This window comes from Leucopleurus acutus (genome assembly GCF_964270905.1).
Source record: "Leucopleurus acutus genome assembly, chromosome: X".
In the NCBI taxonomy this organism is placed as follows: Eukaryota; Metazoa; Chordata; class Mammalia; order Artiodactyla; family Delphinidae; genus Leucopleurus; species Leucopleurus acutus.
The window spans coordinates 112,728,904-112,750,042 of record NC_139148.1 but is presented as its reverse complement, the minus strand read 5'-3'; the positions used below and the strand labels follow the sequence as shown (position 1 = coordinate 112,750,042).

At 45.3% G+C, this 21,139-nt stretch overlaps 1 protein-coding gene across 3 annotated transcripts in view; it reads right to left on the bottom strand.

Annotated features, from left to right (window-relative positions):
• Positions 1-4,538: 4,538 nt before the first annotated feature.
• Positions 4,539-21,139, bottom strand: part of ARHGAP36 (Rho GTPase activating protein 36) — a gene marked incomplete at both ends in the record, with an annotated part of 153,081 nt that continues 136,480 nt past the window's right edge. For 2 of the 3 annotated variants that reach the window (XM_082864653.1, XM_082864654.1), the window contains 11 exons: positions 4,539-4,696; positions 6,801-6,907; positions 7,044-7,141; positions 7,381-7,557; positions 7,740-7,888; positions 8,547-8,697; positions 8,943-8,998; positions 9,219-9,411; positions 9,652-9,887; positions 10,417-10,482; positions 11,687-11,845. In XM_082864653.1, the coding sequence (XP_082720779.1) occupies positions 4,539-4,696; positions 6,801-6,907; positions 7,044-7,141; positions 7,381-7,557; positions 7,740-7,888; positions 8,547-8,697; positions 8,943-8,998; positions 9,219-9,411; positions 9,652-9,887; positions 10,417-10,482; positions 11,687-11,845 (1,550 nt within the window). Of the gene's footprint in view, positions 4,697-6,800; positions 6,908-7,043; positions 7,142-7,380; positions 7,558-7,739; positions 7,889-8,546; positions 8,698-8,942; positions 8,999-9,218; positions 9,412-9,651; positions 9,888-10,398; positions 10,483-11,686; positions 12,429-21,139 lie in introns of those variants that run through there. The other variant, XM_082864652.1, reaches the window with a different exon arrangement.

Below are 21,139 nucleotides of genomic sequence, written 5' to 3'. Positions count from 1 at the left end.
AATGATCAACCAATTTTTGACAAAGTTATAAAGGCAATTAAATGGATAAATTATAGTCTTTTCATTAAATGGTATTAGAAAATGTGCATATATGTATAGAATCAAAAAATGAATTTCAATCCATACCTCACACTGTATATAAATTCAACTCCAAATAAATTGTAGGCAGAAATAGAAAAACTAAAATTTTTTAAAGTTTTAGTTTCTTAATATGGTATATTACATTGATTAGCATCACTAGTCTTCAGAGAAATGCAAATCAAAACCACGATGAGAAACCATTCACACCACTAGAAGGACTGCAATAATAACTTTTAAAAAAGATAATAAAAATTGTTGACAAAAATGTGAAGAAATTGGAAATCTCATGCATTGCTGGTAGGAATGTAAAATGATAGAATCACTTTAAAAAACTGACAGTTTCCAAAAGTGTTTAAAAATAGAGTTACCATATGACCCAGTAATTCCACTCCTAAGTACATACCTAAGAAAAATGAAAACGTATCTCTGCACAAAAACTTGTACATGAATTTCATAGCAGCATTATTTACAATAAGAAAAGTGGAAACAACCCATTTGGCTCTCAACTGATGATTGGATAAATAAAACTATAAAACTTATTGGATAAAACATAGCAGAAAACAGGACCAGGCAAATGAGGGGCCTAGGGTGCAAAATTTAAGAACGTCCTCACTCTCGGGGATTTGCACAACCTTGAGAGATACTCCTTAAATTTTGCACCTTAGAGCAATCATCTCCTTGGTCTGGTGCAGACTTTGAGAGAATGCTTTGTGAGCGTGCGGTAGGCAATGATTTCTTAGAAATGACACCAAAAGTAAAATTCTAAACATTTTTAACATGGTAAACTGAGCTTCATTAAAATTAAAAACTTCTGGGACTTCCCTGGTGGTGCAGTGTTTGGGAATCCGCCTGCCAATGCAGGGGACACGTGTTTGATCCCTGGTCCAGGAAGATCCCACATGCCGAGGAGCAAATAAGCCAGTGTGCCACTACTACTGAGCCTGCACTCTAGAGCCCGCGAGCCACAACTACTGAGCCCACATGCCACAACTACTGAAGCCTGCACAGTTAGAGCCTGTGCTCTGCAACAAGAGAAGCCACTGCAATAAGCCCACACACTGCAGCAAAGAGTAGCCCCTGCTCGCTGCAACTAGAGAAAGCCCATGCACAGCAACAAAGACCCAATGCAGCCAAAAATAAATAAATTTCAAAAAAATTTGAAAACTTCTGCTCTTCAGAAGATTCCATTAAGAGAATGAAAAACAAGTCACAGACAGGAAAAAAATTATCCAGAATATATAAAAACAACTTTCAACACAATCAAAAATCTCACTTGAAAATAGGCAGAAGATATATGACCAAAGGATGGGGGAAAATATGAAAATGTTCAACATCATTATTTGTAGGTAAATATGAATTAAATATGGCATATCCATATGGCATATCCAAAATAATAATGAAATATTATTTGACATTAAAAACCAATAAAGTTCTGATACATGCTATGACATGGTTGAATCTTGAAAATATTATGCTACATGAAAGAAGCCAGTCACAAAAGATTACATACTGTGTGATTCCATTTATATGAAATGTCCAGAATAGGGAAGTCTATGAAGATAGAAAGTAGTTTGGTGGTTGCCTAAACTTGGGGGACAGGAAAGATAGAGATTGACTGCTAACTGGTATGTGGCTACTTTTTGGAGTGATGAAAATATTATTAAATTATATTATGGCAATGGTTGTACAACTCTGTGAATACACTAACAATATTGTACACTCTAAACTATAGATTGGAACTTATGGAAACTACATCTGAATAAAGCTTTTTAAGAATAACCAGGAGACTTCTGCTCAGGAGAAGATCACATAGCCCTTTTGCTCCCAAGATCCTCCCTATCAAGTACAAATATAAGCCCTGGAAATAACTTCAGAGAAAACCAAAGTAGAATTCTAAAAGATATAAGAGGAAGGTTAGGACCCTAGGACTAGGGAAACAGCACAGTACAAAGTTGTCTTATTACCTCTAACCCAAGAAAGAAAGGTGACCCAGGACTGCCATTTCCTGAACACCAGCTTATTTTTAGAAACAGAAGGTGGCCCAGGTAGGCTCATTCTTTTTCTGGATCAAATGAAAGTCCCACCTATCACAGGTGAGCCAGGCAGCACTACAAATCAATAACAGAAAGATGGCAGAAAAATCTCAAAACACTTAAAAAGTAAACTAACCTTCTATATAATCCATTGGTCAATGAGAAAGTCTCAAAGGAAATTTTAAAAATATATTGAACTGAATGAAAATACAACACATCAAAACTTGTGGTACACTGTTAAAGCACTGAACATTTACATTAGAAAAGAGAAAATCAATAATCTAAGTTCCTACCTAAAGAAACTAGAAAAACAAGCATAAAGCAGAACATGTATCTCATAGAGTTGCTGTGAATATTAAATAAAATGATGCAAGTAAAGCTTTAAACATATTTAGGAACTCGATATGTATGAACTATCATTATAATTATTATTGTAAAATAATCATTATTATAGGAGGGACCCAACATTACCTTTCTGCTGTCTGTAAAACTCTACAGAAGGAAATATCTTAAAGTAAAGTGTGCAAAAATAAATAATACACATCATTCCACTTTCTGGAACTCTGTCCCTGACATGTGAAATTTCCAAGCATGTCATGAAGTCTTAAGCTTTCAAGAAAGTTTGGCGGTCCCATCAATCAAACAGGAGCATGTTCTTCTCTTACTCTTGGAAATCCTATGTCTCAGGATATTTCTAGGTTTTAATTTTTGACCAATCCAGGGGGAATTTCTCAGTTGAGAGCACCTAGTGATCTCTCCCTTTATTCCCCTCTTTTCTCCTTTTAGAGGGCCTCCTCTTAAGCTTTATTCTTTTCCCCTACTTCTCCTTCATCCCTTCTACATTCTCTTTATTCAGTTACAGCTCTTTCCCCTTTCTTCCACTTTACTCTCCTTTATCACACACCACACCACTTTTTTTCCACCTCACCCCTTTATTCCATTTCTCTCCATCTCCTTATTCCACATTACCCCTTCCCCTTTATTCCCCAACACCCTCTCCTTTATCCCCCTCACCCCCCTTATCCCACATCACCTCCCTTTATTTCATTTCTCTCCATCCCTTTATCCCATATCACCCCTCCCCTCTATTCTCCATCACCCCTTCTCTTGTACCCCACATCACTACCCTTTATTCCACCTCACATCTTTATTCCATCTCTCTCCATCCCCTTATTCCAAATCACCCCTTCCCCTTTATTCCACTCACTCCATCCCTTTACACCATGTCACCCCTGCCCTTTATTCCACATCACCCTCTTCTATTTCGTTCCTCTTCCCCACCTCTCTTTCCCCTTCAGCTCCAGCTAGAGCTTCCCAACTCACCAACAAAATTTCAAATAAAAAAAAACACACACACAGTAAGCCATGAATATGCTGCTGTCACAATACGATGTTTATTAATGATTAAATGCCAGAGAAGTTTTAACAATCACAAATCTTCGAGCTCTGCGGTTGTTACCCATTGTGTGATCAATTTCTAACCCTCAATACAATACATTCTTCATTCTATGGACCTTAGCAGTTGTTACCCCTCAATAACAGCTATAATTTTGGATGTCATACATAACCCATATCTGCGTGTTACCAGAGCATGTCCCGCAAATTTGTACCGTCCTGCATAGAGGAACTACAGAGACGATATTTAAGAACATTTGTAATCAGGTGACTTTTACTGCTTGGAACTATGTGTTTGTACCTAACTAGCTGTTTTGCTGACAACAGGATGTGGCTGCCAGCTATCTGTAAAACAGATCTAGGTAATAAAATCAATTTTTTTCCTCTAACTTTTGACCCCAGAAAAGCTAGTTGGGTTTCTCAGGATTTGGGGAGTGGCTGTTTGACGAGCCATTGGTCTAAATAATTTGGACAAAATTATCCTGAGGCGGTGGAGTGGCTGCGGGGACACGGCTATGAGTTGGTGTGACATGGTTTAGCATTAATTGTCAGCTGTCAGTAGGCTGACCTAACATCCTAGCATGCCTCTTGAGGGCCTTTCCAATTGAGCTCTTAGGAGGAGGGTAGGAAAGTCAGGAAAAGCATGCAATCCTCTTTGGGGGAGGGAAAGCACCTCGAGATTTGTGAGCTTCTCTGCGACAGGTGTTTACCACAAATGTCACATCAATTAAAGGAACAGCTGTAGTAAGGGAAAGCCAGGATCAGGGGTAAAAGAGAGAGGCAAGGTAGCACCAGGGCGCCTGAGCATGACACAGAAACATCTCCACTTTTACCAGCTGAAGGGACCGAGCATCCCCAGGAAAGGGGCTGGCAGTGTGTTTGGAATTCACAGCCTGACCCGAGCATCAGGTGGAACTCCTTCTTACCCTCAGATCTTTACCTTCAAGACTCTCCTTAATGTTTCCTGTGACATCCCAGGTCTACCCCCACCCTTTCCCCCTGTCTGGCACCATATAGAAGGAAAAACATCTAAGGAAAGAAGTAGGCGATGCCAGTTTTGGCCTCCTTCTCCCGGGGCACACGGAGCAATGGGCGGTCTTGCTCCAGAATGGGGGGGTTACCCGCTCCTTCATCATCGTCATGGGAACGGGCAGTGCCGGGAGGCACAGCTGGCTCCTCAGAGGAACCTGGAAAATAGTAACAATGTTAACTCCTTATGTTTCTAGACTTCACACTTTGCACAGCACCCAAGGAACTAAGACCTAATTTTGAGCTTCAAATACAGTATGAGGCAAGAAGTTAGGGCAGAAATGATTACCCCCATTTGACATGTAAGAAAACTGCAGCCTAACAGTAGAACATACATCTCTAAATCTAGGCCCACTGTGGAAGCTGGGTGTGTGGGGGTGGGGGGCAGGAGGGCAGGGCCATGTTAGAGAACAGAAAGAGTGAGACAGATACCCCGTGCTTAGAGCAAATGGGCAATACCACCAGGGAAGCGAGGAAGTGGGCGTCCTCCTAACAACCACCACCACCCTACAACCAGCCTGACTAATTTTACTAAGCAAATGAGTAACAAAGCTGGAGCCGGAAGCTTACAGAACTTCATGGAGGGGAGAAAGCAGGTGTCGGTCTTCAATGACTCTGAGGAGGACCTGTAGTTCACGACTTGGCCAGGCTGAGACTTGTTTTTAAGGAAGGTGGTATCTACAGGAAATGTAACAGCTGCATCTTCTTTGCAGAACTGGATGGTCTTTGGACTCTGAACTTCTTTAGAGTCAAGATTACTAGGCATTGGGACTGCTTCCACATTCATGATTTCTTCAAGATTGACAGCTAGGTCTGGCTGAGGGTCTGAAATTGTATTAAGAATGGAGACATCTTCAGGCTCTGGAGCCATATTTGTAATTTCATCTTCTTCAAAAGTGTTGGCTAAGTCTTTCTGAGAATCCGGAATTTTGTTGCAAATTTGAGTGCCCTCAGGCTCTGGAACCACACTGAGAACTGTGTCTTCTTCAAGATTGGGGTTTTCTTCAGAGTCTTGGATTCCACTGACATCAGAGTCTTCTTTGTGTCCTGGGATTTCTTCAGCGTCTGAGGCTTCTTCATCGTTTGGGACTCCACTTACATCTGAAGATTCTTCCTGGTTCTGAATTTCATCAAAATCAGAGACATCTTCAGGGCTCGTTACCACATGGAGGGCTGGGACCTCTTCAGGGTTGGAGTCTTCTTCAGAGCCTGCAATTCCATTGACTTCTGGAGTTTCTTCATAATCTGGAATTTCTTCAGTATCTGTGGTTTCTTCATCATTTGGGACTCCATCAAGAGCTGGAACCTCTTCAAGACTGGGGTCTTCTTCAGAGTCTGAGAGCCCATTAACCTCTGGGGATTCTTCATGATTTGGGAGTTCATGACCACCAGGGGCTTCTTCAGGGCTTGGGACCACATGAAGAGCTGGGACTTCATCAAAATCAAGGTCTTCACCAGAGTCTGAAATCCCATTGACCTCTGGGGCTTCTTCATGGTCTGGAACTTCTTCAGCATTTGAGGCTTCATCATTTTGGATTTCATCAAGGGCTGGGACCTCTTCAAGATTGGGGTCTTCTTCAGAATCTGGGTTTTCATCATTATCTGAGTCATCTGCATGGTCTGGGATTCCGTCAGTGTCAGGGGCTTCTTCATTGTCTGGGATTTCATCAGTATCTGAGGCTTCTTCATTGTTCGGGATTACATCGAGATAGGGAACTTCTGCTAGGTCAAGGTTTTGGTAGTCTTCAAAATCTGGTCCTTCTTCAAGGTCGTGGTTTGGGTTTTCTCCAGGGTTGGGGATTTCTTGCACATCTCGGGCTACTTCAGGGTCTGGAACCATATCAAAATATGGTATTTCTTCAAAGTCTTGGATTTCAATGAGTTCTAGAATTTCATCAGCAGGGTCTAGAATGTCCTCAAGGGGAGGAAGATCAAAATTCAGGGTATCGTCATCATCGTCGTTGTCGTCATCATCGTCATCTTCATCAAGTTCTGGAATGCCTTCGAGATGTGGGCCTGGAATCTCAAGGTCATTTGGAATCTCGAGACCTTGGACTTCACCAAAGACTACTCCTTGATTGAGATATTCAAATACTAGTTCTTCATTGACTGGCACATCTTCCTCAGAGGACTCATCTTCCTCAAGGGGCTCATCTTCAGCAAGGACCTGGCCTTCGGGAAGGGCCTGACCTTCACCAAGGGACTGACCTTCAGCAAGGGCCTGACCTTCACCAGGGGTCTGACCGCCAGCAGGGAACTGACCTTCATCAAAGGGCTTGCTTTGACCAAGGACAACAGCCCGGGCTTCAGCAGAGTTTTCCACTGGATCAGAAAGTAAAGCATCCTCTTCCATCTTTATCCGTGCGCTCCTGATGGGGAATGAATTTGAAAAAGCAAGTCAGTTTGTATACTTGGGTTGACTAACATAAAGGTGGCCTGGGGTTGGGAGCCCCCATAGGTGATTCTCCTTCAGGCTAAGCATGAACAAACCAAGAAAACACTCACTGGATCTTCCTCAAATTCCTGCGTCTGATAAAATCAAGGGCTTCAGGACTGGATTTCCATACACGCTTAGCAACCTGCCTCTGAATATGGGGAGGCACCTGAGGGTAAAATTAGCAATGTTAGCCTTTATTACACAACATTTTTAAAATCTATACTCATCTCTATCAGGTACCCAGAACTGAAGGCACCATGCCCAGCTAATGTAGGAAGGATTTCTAGACTGGGAGATTTGTGGCTGCCTGCTTTGGATACCCCCAGGGATGCATGTGGAACTCTTCCTTGCCTTGTGAACAGGTGAAAGAGCTGTGAAATAAGTGTGTCCAAAGCTTCCACCTACCTGAAAGAGGATATCCCAGTTATCAATCATGGCACGGACCACACTGACAGAAGCAACATAGTGGTCAATCCCCAGTTTTGTTTTCCTGGACTCCCTCTTGGCAGATGTCCCCCTCTTCAGGAGAGCAGATCCAAACACCAAAGCCAAATTGGTGGAAGTCATACGATTGCCTGAAACCTAAGTAAAGGAAAGCAGAAAGTGATCAACTCTGAAGTAATAATGGAAGTTACACAAACAAAAATGTCTCTTTTTGTTCTTGTTTCCCTCTCCCTCTGTCTCTCTGTCTCTGTCTCTTTCTCATATACTCCCACACATCTCCCCTTCTGTAAATCTCGCTACCCTTTCCCAGAGCTTTTTACCAACTGTCCATCAATGCCAATGGAGTCCTCGCAGTTCTCAGTGATCTTATGCAGGACCTTCAGGAGACGCTCCAGGGTGTCACTGTGGCAAGGTGGCATCAGGTAAACCAGCAACTGCAAGGCAGAAAGCTGATCCTGTGGCTTCAGAGCTAGAGGAAGGAAAACAGGCACTGGCTTAGGGGGCTAACCTTGGCAGCAGCCTGATACAAAGAAAGGTGTGATTCTGGTTGAAAAATGCCAAAGGCTATGGATAAAGTACTCAAGCATCTTTTCTTTGCTCATTCTCATGGCATTTGAGCTCAGGATTCCTAAAAGCAAGAAGTGCTCCCATCAAAATCAGACCCCCTGGGCTTCCCTGGTGGCGCAGTGGTTGAGAGTCCGCCTGCCGATGCAGGGGACGCGGGTTCGTGCCCCGTCCGAGAAGATCCCACATGCCGCGGAGCGGCTGGGCCCGTGAGCCATGGCTGCTGAGCCTGTGCGTCCAGAGCCTGTGCTCCACAACGGGAGAGGCCACAACAGTGAGAGGCCCGCATACCGCAAAAAAAAAAAAAAAAAGTAAAAATCAGACCCCCTCCCTACAGAACCTAGGTTCTTCTTTGCCCTGAGAGGGTGCACACAGCTTCAAGAAGCTCTAGAGAGATTTCCAAACAACAGACTTATAGCGCAATCTGGAGAGGTGTTTTCATCTTCTGGTGTTCATTTTGCCTTAGTTCCTTGGGGTCTTGCAGCCTGAGCTCTGTCCCCAGAACCCCACATCCCCTGTACTATTTCCTTTCCTTGCCCAACAAGGGAGAGCAGAAGACTCACTTGCTGTCAGGAGGAAGGACATGTACAGATCATCTGGCAGCAAAGAGTCCTTCATGTCACGGAAAAACTCCTTGAGGAGTGCGGCCACATCATGCACGTTCTGAGAGTCATCCAGCACTACATCCAGACCTTGATCAAATTCTTCACGGAGCTAGAAAAAGAGAGAGAATACATTCGGTGGCTGCTCTGCCCATCACAGGCACCCTACTGGCCACTCCTTCAGTAGGTCTCAGGCTTCAGTGGAGGTAGTTGGCTATACGGTGTGCCTAGGGGGCTAGAAAGAAGACTGTGCTCCCTTCACGAGGCATGACATTCTCTTCAGGTCTATGGGGGAGCCCCCACCCCCACCAGTTTTTTCTCACTGAAGGAACAAAAGCATAAACATAGCTGATTTACCTTACGCACTCTCTGCTCAGAATATTCCAGGGTGAAAATCCCCACTGTGCTTAAGCCTGAAAGAAAAGACCAGGGGATGCTAAGTATCTGTGCTCACTGCCCCCACCCCTAGCATTTCCCTTTTCCTCCCCCATTGTATCCCAACCCCAACTGGTGGCAGGGGAATGTTTCAAGTCCTTCATCCCTTGACCTCTTTCCTCTCCCCATCTCTAGAACACCGTTCTTTCTCTTGAATTGCCTCCTACCTTGATTTAACCATCATTCTTGGCCCCTTACCATGTTTCTCAATGAAGCTGCAGCAAGCCTCAACAACCTGGGGGATTTGCTTGGCAATCGGATTGAGGCTCATTTTCCTTTTGGATCCCAGAAGTCGCTGGCCAATTGGAAAGGAAGTCTTGGAAAGTTGCAGGGTCTGCAGCAGCAGGGCCCCGTCCTCCAGTTCAGCCAGGCTATCCACAGAGACTGCACCCTGTGGAGAAACCCTCACTATGTTAAAATGGGGGAGCAGGAGGGTCACTCCGGACCTTCCTGAAGATTGCATCACATTCACAACAGGAGACATTCTCTCTGTGGCAGGCCAATTACACCCCTCCAACACGTTCTGTTCAGCTCCCCTTCCCTCTGAGGACACAGGCCTTGACCTTCCCGCCCCACATCCCTGGACACTTCAAGAAGGGTCCCTGCCTGAAAACTGGAGGGTTTAACTCACTCGACGCCCACGGCGAGTAAACTCCCGGGGCAAGGAGGGCTCAGCCCGCCTGCGACTGAAAAAGCGCCTGATGCGGCCAAACATCCTTTGCACCACGTTTCCCCGACGACGGCCCGCAGCCTGACGGGTGGCTTCTTCAATCTGCATCGTGGCTCTCAGTTCAAGTTGCTTGCGGCGGGTAAGCTCGTTCACCAGCACCTCTTCCAGTCGAATGCCAAACGTCTTGAGTGATACCGCTGGGGAGCCAGGGAGAGAAAGTATGAGAAACGTCAACGCTCCGCAGGGCTTAAATCGGGAGGAACTGCAGGGGCTGTAGCACTCCTGTAAGCAACCGCCCCCAGCCAACCCCACCCCACCAGACCCGCAGCGCCCCTCCCTGGGAAGGGAGCCAAAGGGACCCTGCGATGGTCTGGCTGAACGACTCAGCTCCACTCAACTACCCCGACGGGGTCTCCACCTTAATTCCTGCCAGGGGGTGACCACCTTGAAGCAATGAGGGTAATTTCTTCTGGGCAAACTGTCTGGGGTAGATTCACACAGAAAGCTTAGGTATATCTGATGGGACTGCCCAGCACTCCTGCAGCTAGTGCGCCATTTCCTGAAATCATCCCCTGTGGGGTTTCTGGAAGCGGGGCGGGGGGCGGGGGTGAGTCCCCCCCAGGGGCAGTGGGCACCGCCCAGTCTCCAATAGCCTGGGACGCAGTACAGGAGGGGTGCAGCATTCTATTTCTTTACTAAGGAAAGTACAGTATGAGAGACCCTCACCCCTCTCTTGTCCTCTCAGAATCAGAAACCACTTCTCCAAGGTGTTTGGACGGTCAATAGGTAGAGCTATGGGAAGAGGAAAAGAAAACACACGCATTCTCATACAAATAGGATTTTATAAGTGACTAAAACATCGTAATGCATTGATCCACAGAGACTGGGGAGAGGGGCAAACAGCTCTGTCCAGCCCCCCAAAAGTGTTTTGCTTTCACTCAGCCTCAGTTTCCCCATTTGAAAACGAGACCAATCGTAACTACCACATGTGAGACTCCAAGAATTTAACCAAACCAGATCATCTGAGGCGCCGCGTGCGCAGCGCGCATCTTGTTACGCACCAGCAGTAGCTCAACACAACGCTTAAAACATAAATTCCGGGGCTCCGAGGCCGCGGGACAGCGCAACAGGCGAGGGGAGGGGCTCTGCCTGCGGCGCCTCGGCTACTAAGGGTCGCTAAGTTACTGCTGGCGCGCTTGCTCTCGGGATGCCGTCGGCTCCCCGCGCTGCGGCTGGGGGAGAAGCGGTGACACCCGCTATCTCCGCACTCCGACCCCCGCAGTGGCGGCTGCCCGCGGGGTCTCCTCGCCCTTTGCTGCGCTCCTTTTAGGCTGCGCCGGGCGAACCTGCGGCCCCCTGCACTTTTCATCACTGCAGCGGCAACCCTCGGCTCGCGTGACCCCCTCCCACCTCCCCTCAGTCGCAGAATCTGCGCCTGCACCGCGGAGACCACTGGCGCGCTCGACCCCCGTCCTGCGCTGGGTCCCGCTCGCTCCCAGCGCACCTCCTGCCGCCGCCCCCCGCACCCGCACCCGCCCTCCCGCTACTCGCCCGGATTGGCCCGTGTCTCTCTCTCACTGTCTCGCTATCTCCCTCTAACTCTTCGTCTCTCAACCGCGCTGTCTCTGTCTGTCCCAGTCTTCTCTGAGTGTCCCTCTGCGTTTCCATCTCATTCCGACTTGTTCTGGCACCTCACCTGGTGCGTCTGTCTTTTCACCTGTCCTCTGTCCACCTGTCTGTCCCTGGTATCTGCCTGTCTCACTGCCTCTCAAGCCCCCAGGCTTCAACCCAACTCAACTAATCTTTACCTCTTCCCAATTCACCAAACACCCTTCAACTCCCGCTCCCTCAGTTCCTCAGGATCCAGGAGAACCGGCCAGGTCCAAGACCAGAGGAGAGTCCCTCCCACCCTCCTGGACCCCCAATTCGTCCCGTTCCGCCCAGGGGGTCCACTCGGCCCGAAGGCGAGGATGCCACATCCTGGGGTACTGCTCACCTCTTTCAGGTTTGAATTCAGAGAGGAAATGCCTGGCCACGAGTTCGTGGTAAGCAGTCTCTTGCAGCTTCAGACGCTCCAGCTCGGAGAGGCTGTGTATTGAGATCATCTTGGTCCTGCGGTCCGGGTTGTGTCCTGGGGCTCCTCCCAGGACGTTCACTAAAAAAATGAAGGCGGACAACAACAGCAAAGGGGGCATGATTCTGGGGCACAGTGTCCTTTCTGCCTTCAGAAAGGGAATGCAGCCACCCATTCTGGAATCGGATGATTATCAGAACTGCATCATCCAATTGTCACTAGACCTGGTGGAGGGAACTATGGGGGGGGGGGAGGGTGGTAAAGGGGGAGGGGAAACTGGGAGGTGGCTTCACCCTCAAGCAGAGCTGCCTCTGGCTGCTTATTAAAAAAAAAAAATCCAACTTAAAAAAAGCCAGCCCTGAACCGACAGTCCAGAAAAGAGAAAACCTAATTAGGCAAAAAGGAAAAAAGAAAAAAATATATTTAAAAAAAACCAACCTTACAAGTTTAAAATGGACATTAAGATAAGAATAAGGTAATATTTTTCCATTAATTATTAGGAACATTGATGGAGTTTATTTTTTAATAATAATGCTTGATGCTGTCCAGTTTGGGTGAAATGGGCACATTCATCTAGGTTAGGAGCTCTGTAAATTTTGTACAACTCTTCCAGAAAGCAAACTGGACACGTGAGTCTGAAGCCAAAAATCATCCCCAGGCCCTTTGACCCAGTAATTCCCCTTCTAGGAATCCATCCTAATGAAATCTTCCTACAGACAGGAAAAACCATATGTACATGAACCATAACAGTAAAAAATTAAGGGAAAAAAGCTAGCCCAGCAACAAGACTAGTTATATAAATTATGGAATAGCCACAGTATGGAAAATTATGCAATCATTAAAGGGATGGGAGCTTTTAAACAACAAATATAAAATACAGAATTGTATTAATTATGATTACAACTATGTGAAGAAAAACATGCAAAGAAATAAAAGACTGCGAGAAATGCACCCAATTACTGATGGTGTCTGTATCAAATAGTGGGATTTGGTTTGCCTTTTGCCTGTTATCTATTTACCAAAAATTGTGCAACTTGATTATGTTATTTTTTCCTGAAAAAAACAACAACATCAGTTTGTACCAAAACAAACATCATTTCCAGGCCATTTCTAATGAGACTCTCTATACAGGATTGGTATAGTGAAGTTTCTTGGTGTATTGGCAAACCTCTTTTACATATCCCTTCTGCATGGTGCCCACTATCTCAAACTGCTCCCAGGTTGCACAGGATACCCCAGTGGGGATCTCCCTGCACCCCACACAGCATCCTATCCTGCACATCCTCACTTCTATTATTAATTTGTTCTTTCATGTATGCATTTTTTAAAAAAGAAAAGAAAAGAAACCTGCATTAATTGTCTACTTTGTGCCAGGCACTAAAGATTCAAATATGAGCAAAATAATAAATACTCTTTTCATAGAGAATTTAACAGTGCAGTGAAGGAGATACACAGGTTAACAACAATTTACAAAACCTTGTGATAAGTCAATTGCCCAAGATATAAACAAACTACTGTGAAAACAGAAAGGAGGAAACATCTAAGTCTGCCTGGAGACAGGGAGGGGGGAGTGTCCAGAAAGAGAGAACAGCTTGTGCAAAGGCAAAGAGATGGGAGAGAGGTTGTTATATTCTTAAAGCTGTATAAAGAGGATGGAAGGAGATAAATCTGGATAGGCAGGAATGAGGTTATGAATGGCCCTATAAGCCATGTTAAGGAGCTGGACTTTCTCCTGAAGGCAATAGGGAACTACTTCAGGGTTTTAAGTGGGAAGTGACAGAGTCAGAGCTGCAGCTTGGAAAAATCGCAGAGCAGTGAAAAACCTGGTTTGGGTAGAAAGCCTGAAGTAGGTAGATCAGCCGAGAGGCAAGAGATGCTGACACAAGTCAGTATCAATGGGGCTGGAGCAGGAGATGGATTTTATGGGTATAAGTGACAGGACTTAGAGAAAATTTTTTATTGTAATGGAAAGGATAGCTCCAAAGTTTATGGTTTGGGTGAGTGTGTGGATGCTTCTTCCTAAGAGAAGATAATTCGGGACGTGGGGAACTAAACCTTTTGGCAAGATGGGAAGTGGTCACATGCTATTTTTCTGAGCTCCCCTTGCCCACGGAGTTTTATGATAATATTCTATATATTATTGGGGGGGGGTGCTTAAACCCCAAAGATCAGGTAATGTGGCTTTGACAGAGAAAAGGTAGGTAGAAGTTTATCATCCAATAATCTATATAAATGAGCTCTGTCAAAAAAAATCCCTCACTTCTTTTGTTTCCAAAATCCTCTTTTGCCCACTTTCCTTAATGGCCAAAGTCACACATGTCAGAAATAAACACTTGCCGGATAACTGAAGTTCAGTATGAGATAGGATGAGGAGTATTTCTATGCCTTTTGAACTGAGCTAAGAGGAAAATTCTTAGCATACATATTTTTTAAAGTCCCTTCAATGGAAAATCAATATCCCCTGGACCCAGAGTAAACACCTAAGCCCAACCACCAAACTGCATCCACAAAATGACCATCTTAACCAAAGGCACATGCAGAGAACCTAACCACAGTCCCAAACTAGGCAGCCAGTAATCCCCCATTCACAATGGCAGGTCCAAAATCTATTAGCCAAGGGTCTCATTCTGACACACACAGCCTAGCTCTGGATTATTTTTTTTTACATGGCTCCCTCTTTCCCTTTACCCCAATTTAGACATTTTTGTACCTGTTCTGGAGTTGCAGCTATTTCTTCTTGCCAAGGGTTACAATCTGGTCATCCAAAGAGTATATAGCTGGTTCGCTCACCCAAAAATCAAGATGAAAATCAATCCCTCTTCTCCCCCCAAAATAAGGTGAGAACAAATAAGAGAACCTCAAAACAACGTCAGCCAAAAGAGAGAGAGAGAGAGAGAGAGAAGCCTTTGAGAGATGAGTCAGCCTAGATGCTTACAATTCCAAAGGAAATCAAAGGCCTTAGAATAAACTGTTTGTCATTGCCTCCTGCTCAAAGATACAGGGCTAAACTTAAGAGCAATCATACGCCAAAATTCTGCCAGCAAAATTGACACTGTCTTGCTTGCCTTCAATACTCTCAAGGCACCAGTAGAATACCAGACAGAAGCAGAATTAGGAAGTCCAGTGTGCCTAGATAAGAAGCAGATGAGCAGGTTGGGGAGGGGGGACCAATAACTAGGCTTCAACACTATGAGCTGATCACAAAAGGAGGCTCCTCACAGAGAACAAGGTGCTAAGAGACCTCTCCTGCTCCCAAGTGTCTTCCCCTTCCCCTTCAGCATGCCCTGGCATTGGCCTGAAGTGACCATGACATCAAAAAGGAAGAAGGAAGATGAAAGTAAGCCCTCTCAATTTCAGCATAGAATTCAACACATTTGCAAAAACAATCTCCTTAGACAAATATCTGTAATGGTCCCTGGAGTCAGAGCTAAACAGAACTGAGTTCAAAGCCAAGCTTTGTGATTTCTTAGCTGTGTGAGCTTAGGAAAGTTTGTTGAATCCTGAGCCTCAGTGGCTTCCTCTATAAAATGGGGAAATGATCCAGTATCCATTTCACCAACTATGTAAGAATTAAATGAATAATGTACATGTGATATTTAGCATTGGCTTTTAATAAACACATTGATATTGAAGGTTCTTTGCAGAGGGCCTGACTTTACCAGAAAATATCAGGTTTCAAAAGTAATTACATAAAATTAGAATTTGTATCAATGCATCTGACTTAGTTCAATCTCTACTAAATTTGAATTAAATTAAAATGGGTAAAAAGATCTTGGGAGATTGTTGTGAATAGATCTTTCTTCTTCAATCTCCAATGACATCAGGGTCAAGTACAAAAAATTATCTTATAAAATTTAGAAAAACTAACCACATAGGTCCATTTTTAAATGCTATTATTCAGATTAGTAAAATGCTTGCAAGTCTCAAAAATTTATCTATCTTTTAAACCATCCAATTTCACATCGTCACTAGCAAAATAACATATAATTTCATTTGGATCAGTAAAGGGGCTAGGATATTAGCAGCTACCAAGGGAGAGAATTTCAACAAAGAGTAGAGGCACAACCAGATCAACTCTCCAGCAATACGAAGAGGGAAAACACACATGAGTGGCATCAAGCTTGTTCCTCACGTCCTCCTGAAACGCATGGCACAGATGGAGAAACAAATTAACATCAGAAACGTCACCCTCTTCGACATTGTGAGGACAGAAATGTTTCAGCTAGGCATAAATCCACAGCCTTCACAATTTGGAGGACTAATTTACTCCATTGCCCCCATTAGATAGTTAAGGGTGGTGCAGTGCTCACTGGTAAACACCTCTGAGAGAAAAGCAGGACTGATGCCATTGATAGAATCCTAATAAATTAGGCATTTTATGGCACATCACAATTTTTCTTCTAGCCATTGAGAGATATTTGGAGTTTGAGAAGTAGTTAGTGTGCAAGGCTGAGTGCCCAGAAGGTATTGCATCTACGGTATTCAAATGTCTACAGGCAGTGACAATGGATAAAGACATCCGCATTAATATATCACAACATGGGAAAGAGATACAGGTCTCTCCATGAAAATTTGGTCTGCTGTCACATTACCTCATTCGTCCCTGAGCATTAATGAGTTAGCCTTTAAGTTGCTATCCCATAACCTCCATTTCAGCAAAGGCTGCAGTCGTGATGAACAAAATGGCTCATTTTACCCTATGCAGTGTAATGCCCCAAAATAATTAAATTTGGGGGCAGCGTTCTTCAATACGTGAGTCAGCCCATCATGCCATAACAGAAGCTCATAAACCAAAGGTAGTACTGTTAAAATACATTCAGAAAAGTTCTGGTATCAAAAAGTGTTTCCAGAACTTCTTAGATTAGAATGGATCAGAGATAGAAGGGACCTTAGCCATCACCTAGCCCAAAGCTTCCATTCTAGAGTTCAAAAAACTGAGGCTCAAAAAGAGACAGGAGATTGCCCAAGGCCACACAGCAATTTGACACAGAATCTAGACAAGAACCCAGTTCTCAGACCTAGGGCTCTTTCCACTGCCTCATCCACCTTTGTCCTTAATAGCTACAAAATAATGCATAGCTAAATAATGAAATCAAAAGAATGGACACATAATCAAAGCCTGATTCGATAAACCAAGGGAGGTCACATCCGAAGGTACAACAAGATATAGATATTCTCAGTATTATCTGCAGTATGTGTCAGAGTGCATAATAGTGCTGGCATCACAAGCTGTGTCACCCGTTATCTCTTTTTTCCCTTTCGGTTGCTGCTTCTATTATGTTGTGGGAGAAAAAGTAAAAAAAATAAGATGTTGCATCAATAGAAGGTAATTTTTAATGTCTTATTTTTGTTGTGCTTTTCATGTTCTCAAAAGCTTTCCACATGTCCATTATTTCCAGGTCCTAGCACACAGTAGGTGTTCAATGTGTTTGTTGGGTAATCATAGGATTATAAACTCTTGACAGTTTTGAGAGAATATAAAGGTCTTGTAATTAAAACAGCTATTTGTGATTCATGGATAAATGAATCATGCCACTTTATTCTCACAACAACCCCTGCGAAGGAGGTAGGTTTGGTGTTATGTTCCCATTTTACAGATAACAACAAACTAGGACTCCAGAGAGGTTGTAACTTAACTGAAGTTGCACTAACATGCCATGAAGAAATACAATCTGGGAACTAGATTATCCCCAGGCCTGGTCTTGCCCTTCCCACCAAACCACAGTATTTCTTGGTATACATCACCAACATCTGCTGCCTGGAACTGGGATGGCCTGAGTCAAGATTATTTTCTTTCCTAAGGAGATGGCTAGATTTTGAGGTCTTTCTTTATACACACTATTCTTGGGAAATGGGAATGAAGGTAGATGATTGATAGACAGGATAGATAGATAGATAGATAGATAGATAGAAGAAGAAGAAGAAGAAGAAGAAGAAGAAGAAGAAGAAGAAGAAGAAGAAGAAGAAGAAGAAGAAGAAGAAGAAAGATATGATAGGTAAATAAGATAGGTAGGTAATGATAGATAGAAAGATACAGATATATATGGTTTTGAAAAACACTATTATGAAAGGTAGAGAAGAGGAGTGAATAGAAGAGAAAAGCATCAAAAGCACTATGTATTCCTCCCATCACGTCTCTTGCCTCAGCCCACTCCCCAAGCTGACAGCATGGCATCCTGAAAAGGTCCTGAGTTATGGACTAGGACTTGGGTTCAAATCCCAGCCTTACCACCTGTAAGTTCACACACTCACCAACCAAGTCACTTAGAGCTAATTATCTCACTTTTGTGAGCCTCAGTTCCATCACCTTACAAAGTAACAACCATGATATCTCTGAGGTGTGGCTATGGTAAAGATTAAAAAAAAGACAGGGTGACATGAAAGAATCCTCCAAAGGGTACAGTGCTGTGCCAAGGTGAGGAATTGTCCCCCCCGCCAAATACCTGAGAGTCATATCTGAAAGGAAGACTGAGCAGAAGTGCTGCTATCTGGAATGAAGCAGACAGTGCCCCCATTGAAGAATGCCCTTGTACCATCCATAGAAGGTAAAAGTGGGTACCACATCCTGTCAGCAGGTATCTCACTTTCAGAGGGGATGAGTTGAACTGTTTCTTCACTGGGTCTTTCATGATCAGGAATGCAAGACAACTAACAGTGGGGGTTGTGGGGGGATCAGTCTAGGCTCTGAAATGTAGAAAAAAGTTAGTTGGCCCACAAAAGGGATTTAGTCCCTACCTTTGGTTTCCTCAGCACAATGTGCAAGCCATCCATGTTAGGGATGGTGGAGGAAAGGGGGGAGCCCTCTGGAGTGGAAAGTCCCAGTTCCTGTCCTTGGGGTCTTACAGCCTAGTTGGAGGTCACATAAATGTCAAGAGTCTGACATGGGTCTAACATCATCCTTCCCTGCCCTCATTTAAATATATTTCCTCTCCTTTGTTCCTTTAAGGAATGTTAAGAATTGACTATTTCTTCAGGTCCACCAGCACTACTCAGACCCTTATTCAGCTGCAGGTTTATAGTATGCATTCGGTAAACTCTGACTCATTTTTCCCATCTTCTCAATTCCCCTGGTCCCAAGCCCCCTTCTTTAAGACATATTCCCTTTCAGACACACACATTTCCTCTCACAAACATACACACACACACACACACACACATCCTCATGCGTTCTCACATATGCATTTACACACACACACACACACACACACACACACACACAGAATAGACTTACCCAATGTATTTGCTACAACAGAGGGAAGGAGGAGACTCTGAATTAAAGAAAGAACCATCAGGGCTTCCCTGGTGGCGCAGTGGTTGAGAGTCCACCTGCTGATACAGGGGATATGGGTTCGTGCCCCGGTCCGGGAAGATCCCACATGCCGCGGAGCGGCTGGGCCCCTGAGCCATGGCCGCTGAGCCTGAGCGTCCGGAGCCTGTGCTCCGCAACGGGAGAGGCCACCGCAAAAAAAAAAAAAGAACCATCAAACATTTGCCCCTCTAGACCACAGCTGGGGTTTCTACAGAGTGGGCACGAGAGAGGAAAGACCAGTAGGGACACTTCCCCAAACCATCTGGACAGAGATCTGTCAAGGAAACCATCAGAATAAAGTTGTTCTTCAAATCTGTGCTGAGAGCTACCTCTCTTTCACCTTTGTTCCCCCACTCCCACCTGCTTCCCTTCTCCTTTGATTGTATCTCCCCCAAGAAGCATTCAATTTTCTGCAGTTTTCTTTTTCAAAACCCTGTCTGAATGGCTGTCATAGGGAATTGGGGCTGTGGGAGATGTTTTTATGATAGGAATGGTATTTTAAAACTACATTTAAATAAATGTATTTTTAAAAAATAATCAATGTCTACCTACCTGTATCTATCCTCCTTCAAAATTAGACCACTGTCTTGGCTATGACGCAGTGCAAAAAAGAAAAAAACAAACAAACAAAAACCCTAGACCAAGAGTCAGGAGGTCTGCCTAGTTACTAAGCAGCTGAGTGGCCTTGGGCAAGTCTGTGAGCATCTCCCAGCCCCAAAACACAGCCAGTGTCATTTATTATTATCCGGTTTACCTAAGAACACGGTAGAGACACAGTCCTCACTTCTGCCTAGTCCTTGATTCTTCTACAGGACTTAGCCACCTCCAGGACACAGGGCCACGCTGTGGCCACTGTCCACAGCTGGAAAGAGAGAGCATCCCTGCCCCCCCTCTGCAGGTTTCTGGGCGCCAGAGTGGAGAGTGGGTCTAAGCTGGTCTCCCTGTCCCTCCCTAATGGAGCCCTAGCCCGGTAGTCTGCCCTCTACCCAGAGCTAGGTGAAGGTGAAGGCAGGGGGAGCAGGGTGAGGGGGAAAGGGACAGGAACCGGCCAGCCAAGACTTTGCGCCCTCCCCTCGAAGGGTTGTCCCAAGCCACAGGCTGCCGCTGCGGAGCGTGGTCAGGCGGGGTTGCGCCCCTTGCGTCTCGCCCCTACGTGGCTCAAGAGCGCGCAGAACCTGCAAAGTTAAGCAAAGCCCCGCACGCACGCCAAAACCACTCTTGCTGCTTGCCGCTGCCGAGAATTTGAAAAATGCAATCTTTCTTGCGTGCTCCACGTTTGAGCCATTGAACGCGAAAAGCTGGGCACCTAGTCCAGGACCCGCAGGCTTCCTCTCCCTCCCGCACGTCGGGCGCTCCGCTTGGAGTGCACTCACCTCCCACTCAGCCCCTCGAGGGGCTGCACTCAGGCCTCTGGAGTCCTGCCCCTGCACTACCTCTTGGCGACTCTCTTGGTCCGGCCAGGGAATAAATGGCTGCGTGACCCGCTGGTCAGTCCTGCGGCGCGACTACGACCAGTCCTGGGACGAGCTGCAGGCACTGCGAGCGCTTAGCTCTGCCACGCAGATTCCCCCACTCTCTCTCTCTCTGAAGCTCCCGCGGTGGGGCAGGAGCTGATTCATAGCAATTTTCTACGCAGCAGCCAACTCAGTGCCTTACGCATACCTGTTTGCTAAATTCCCGGGGCTACTCCCACTGTCTCTCATCATACCCCACAATCATCTCTCCCTTTATTCAAAGCTGATTTCTCTTTCAAGATTCAGCCCAAGGGTCCCTTCCTTTGAGGGCTCCCTTTCTCTTCCGTTGGCCATGCCGCACAATCTCACATTACAGGTGAAGGAAAGGCAGAGGTGGAGGTTCAGATGGATAAGAAACTTACCAAAGGTCATTGAGCTAATTACTGGCAGAGCCAAAAGGAAGGCCCAAAACTCCTGGAACCCTGCTCAGCACACTTTTTGTTACCCCTCATCACTTCCCTTCTGCCCTGACTAGTATGGCATTGAAGGGCAGGTGGCATCCCTTTGCACACAAGGACTGCACAAGGAACAACTGCCTGCCCCTCCTTGCCT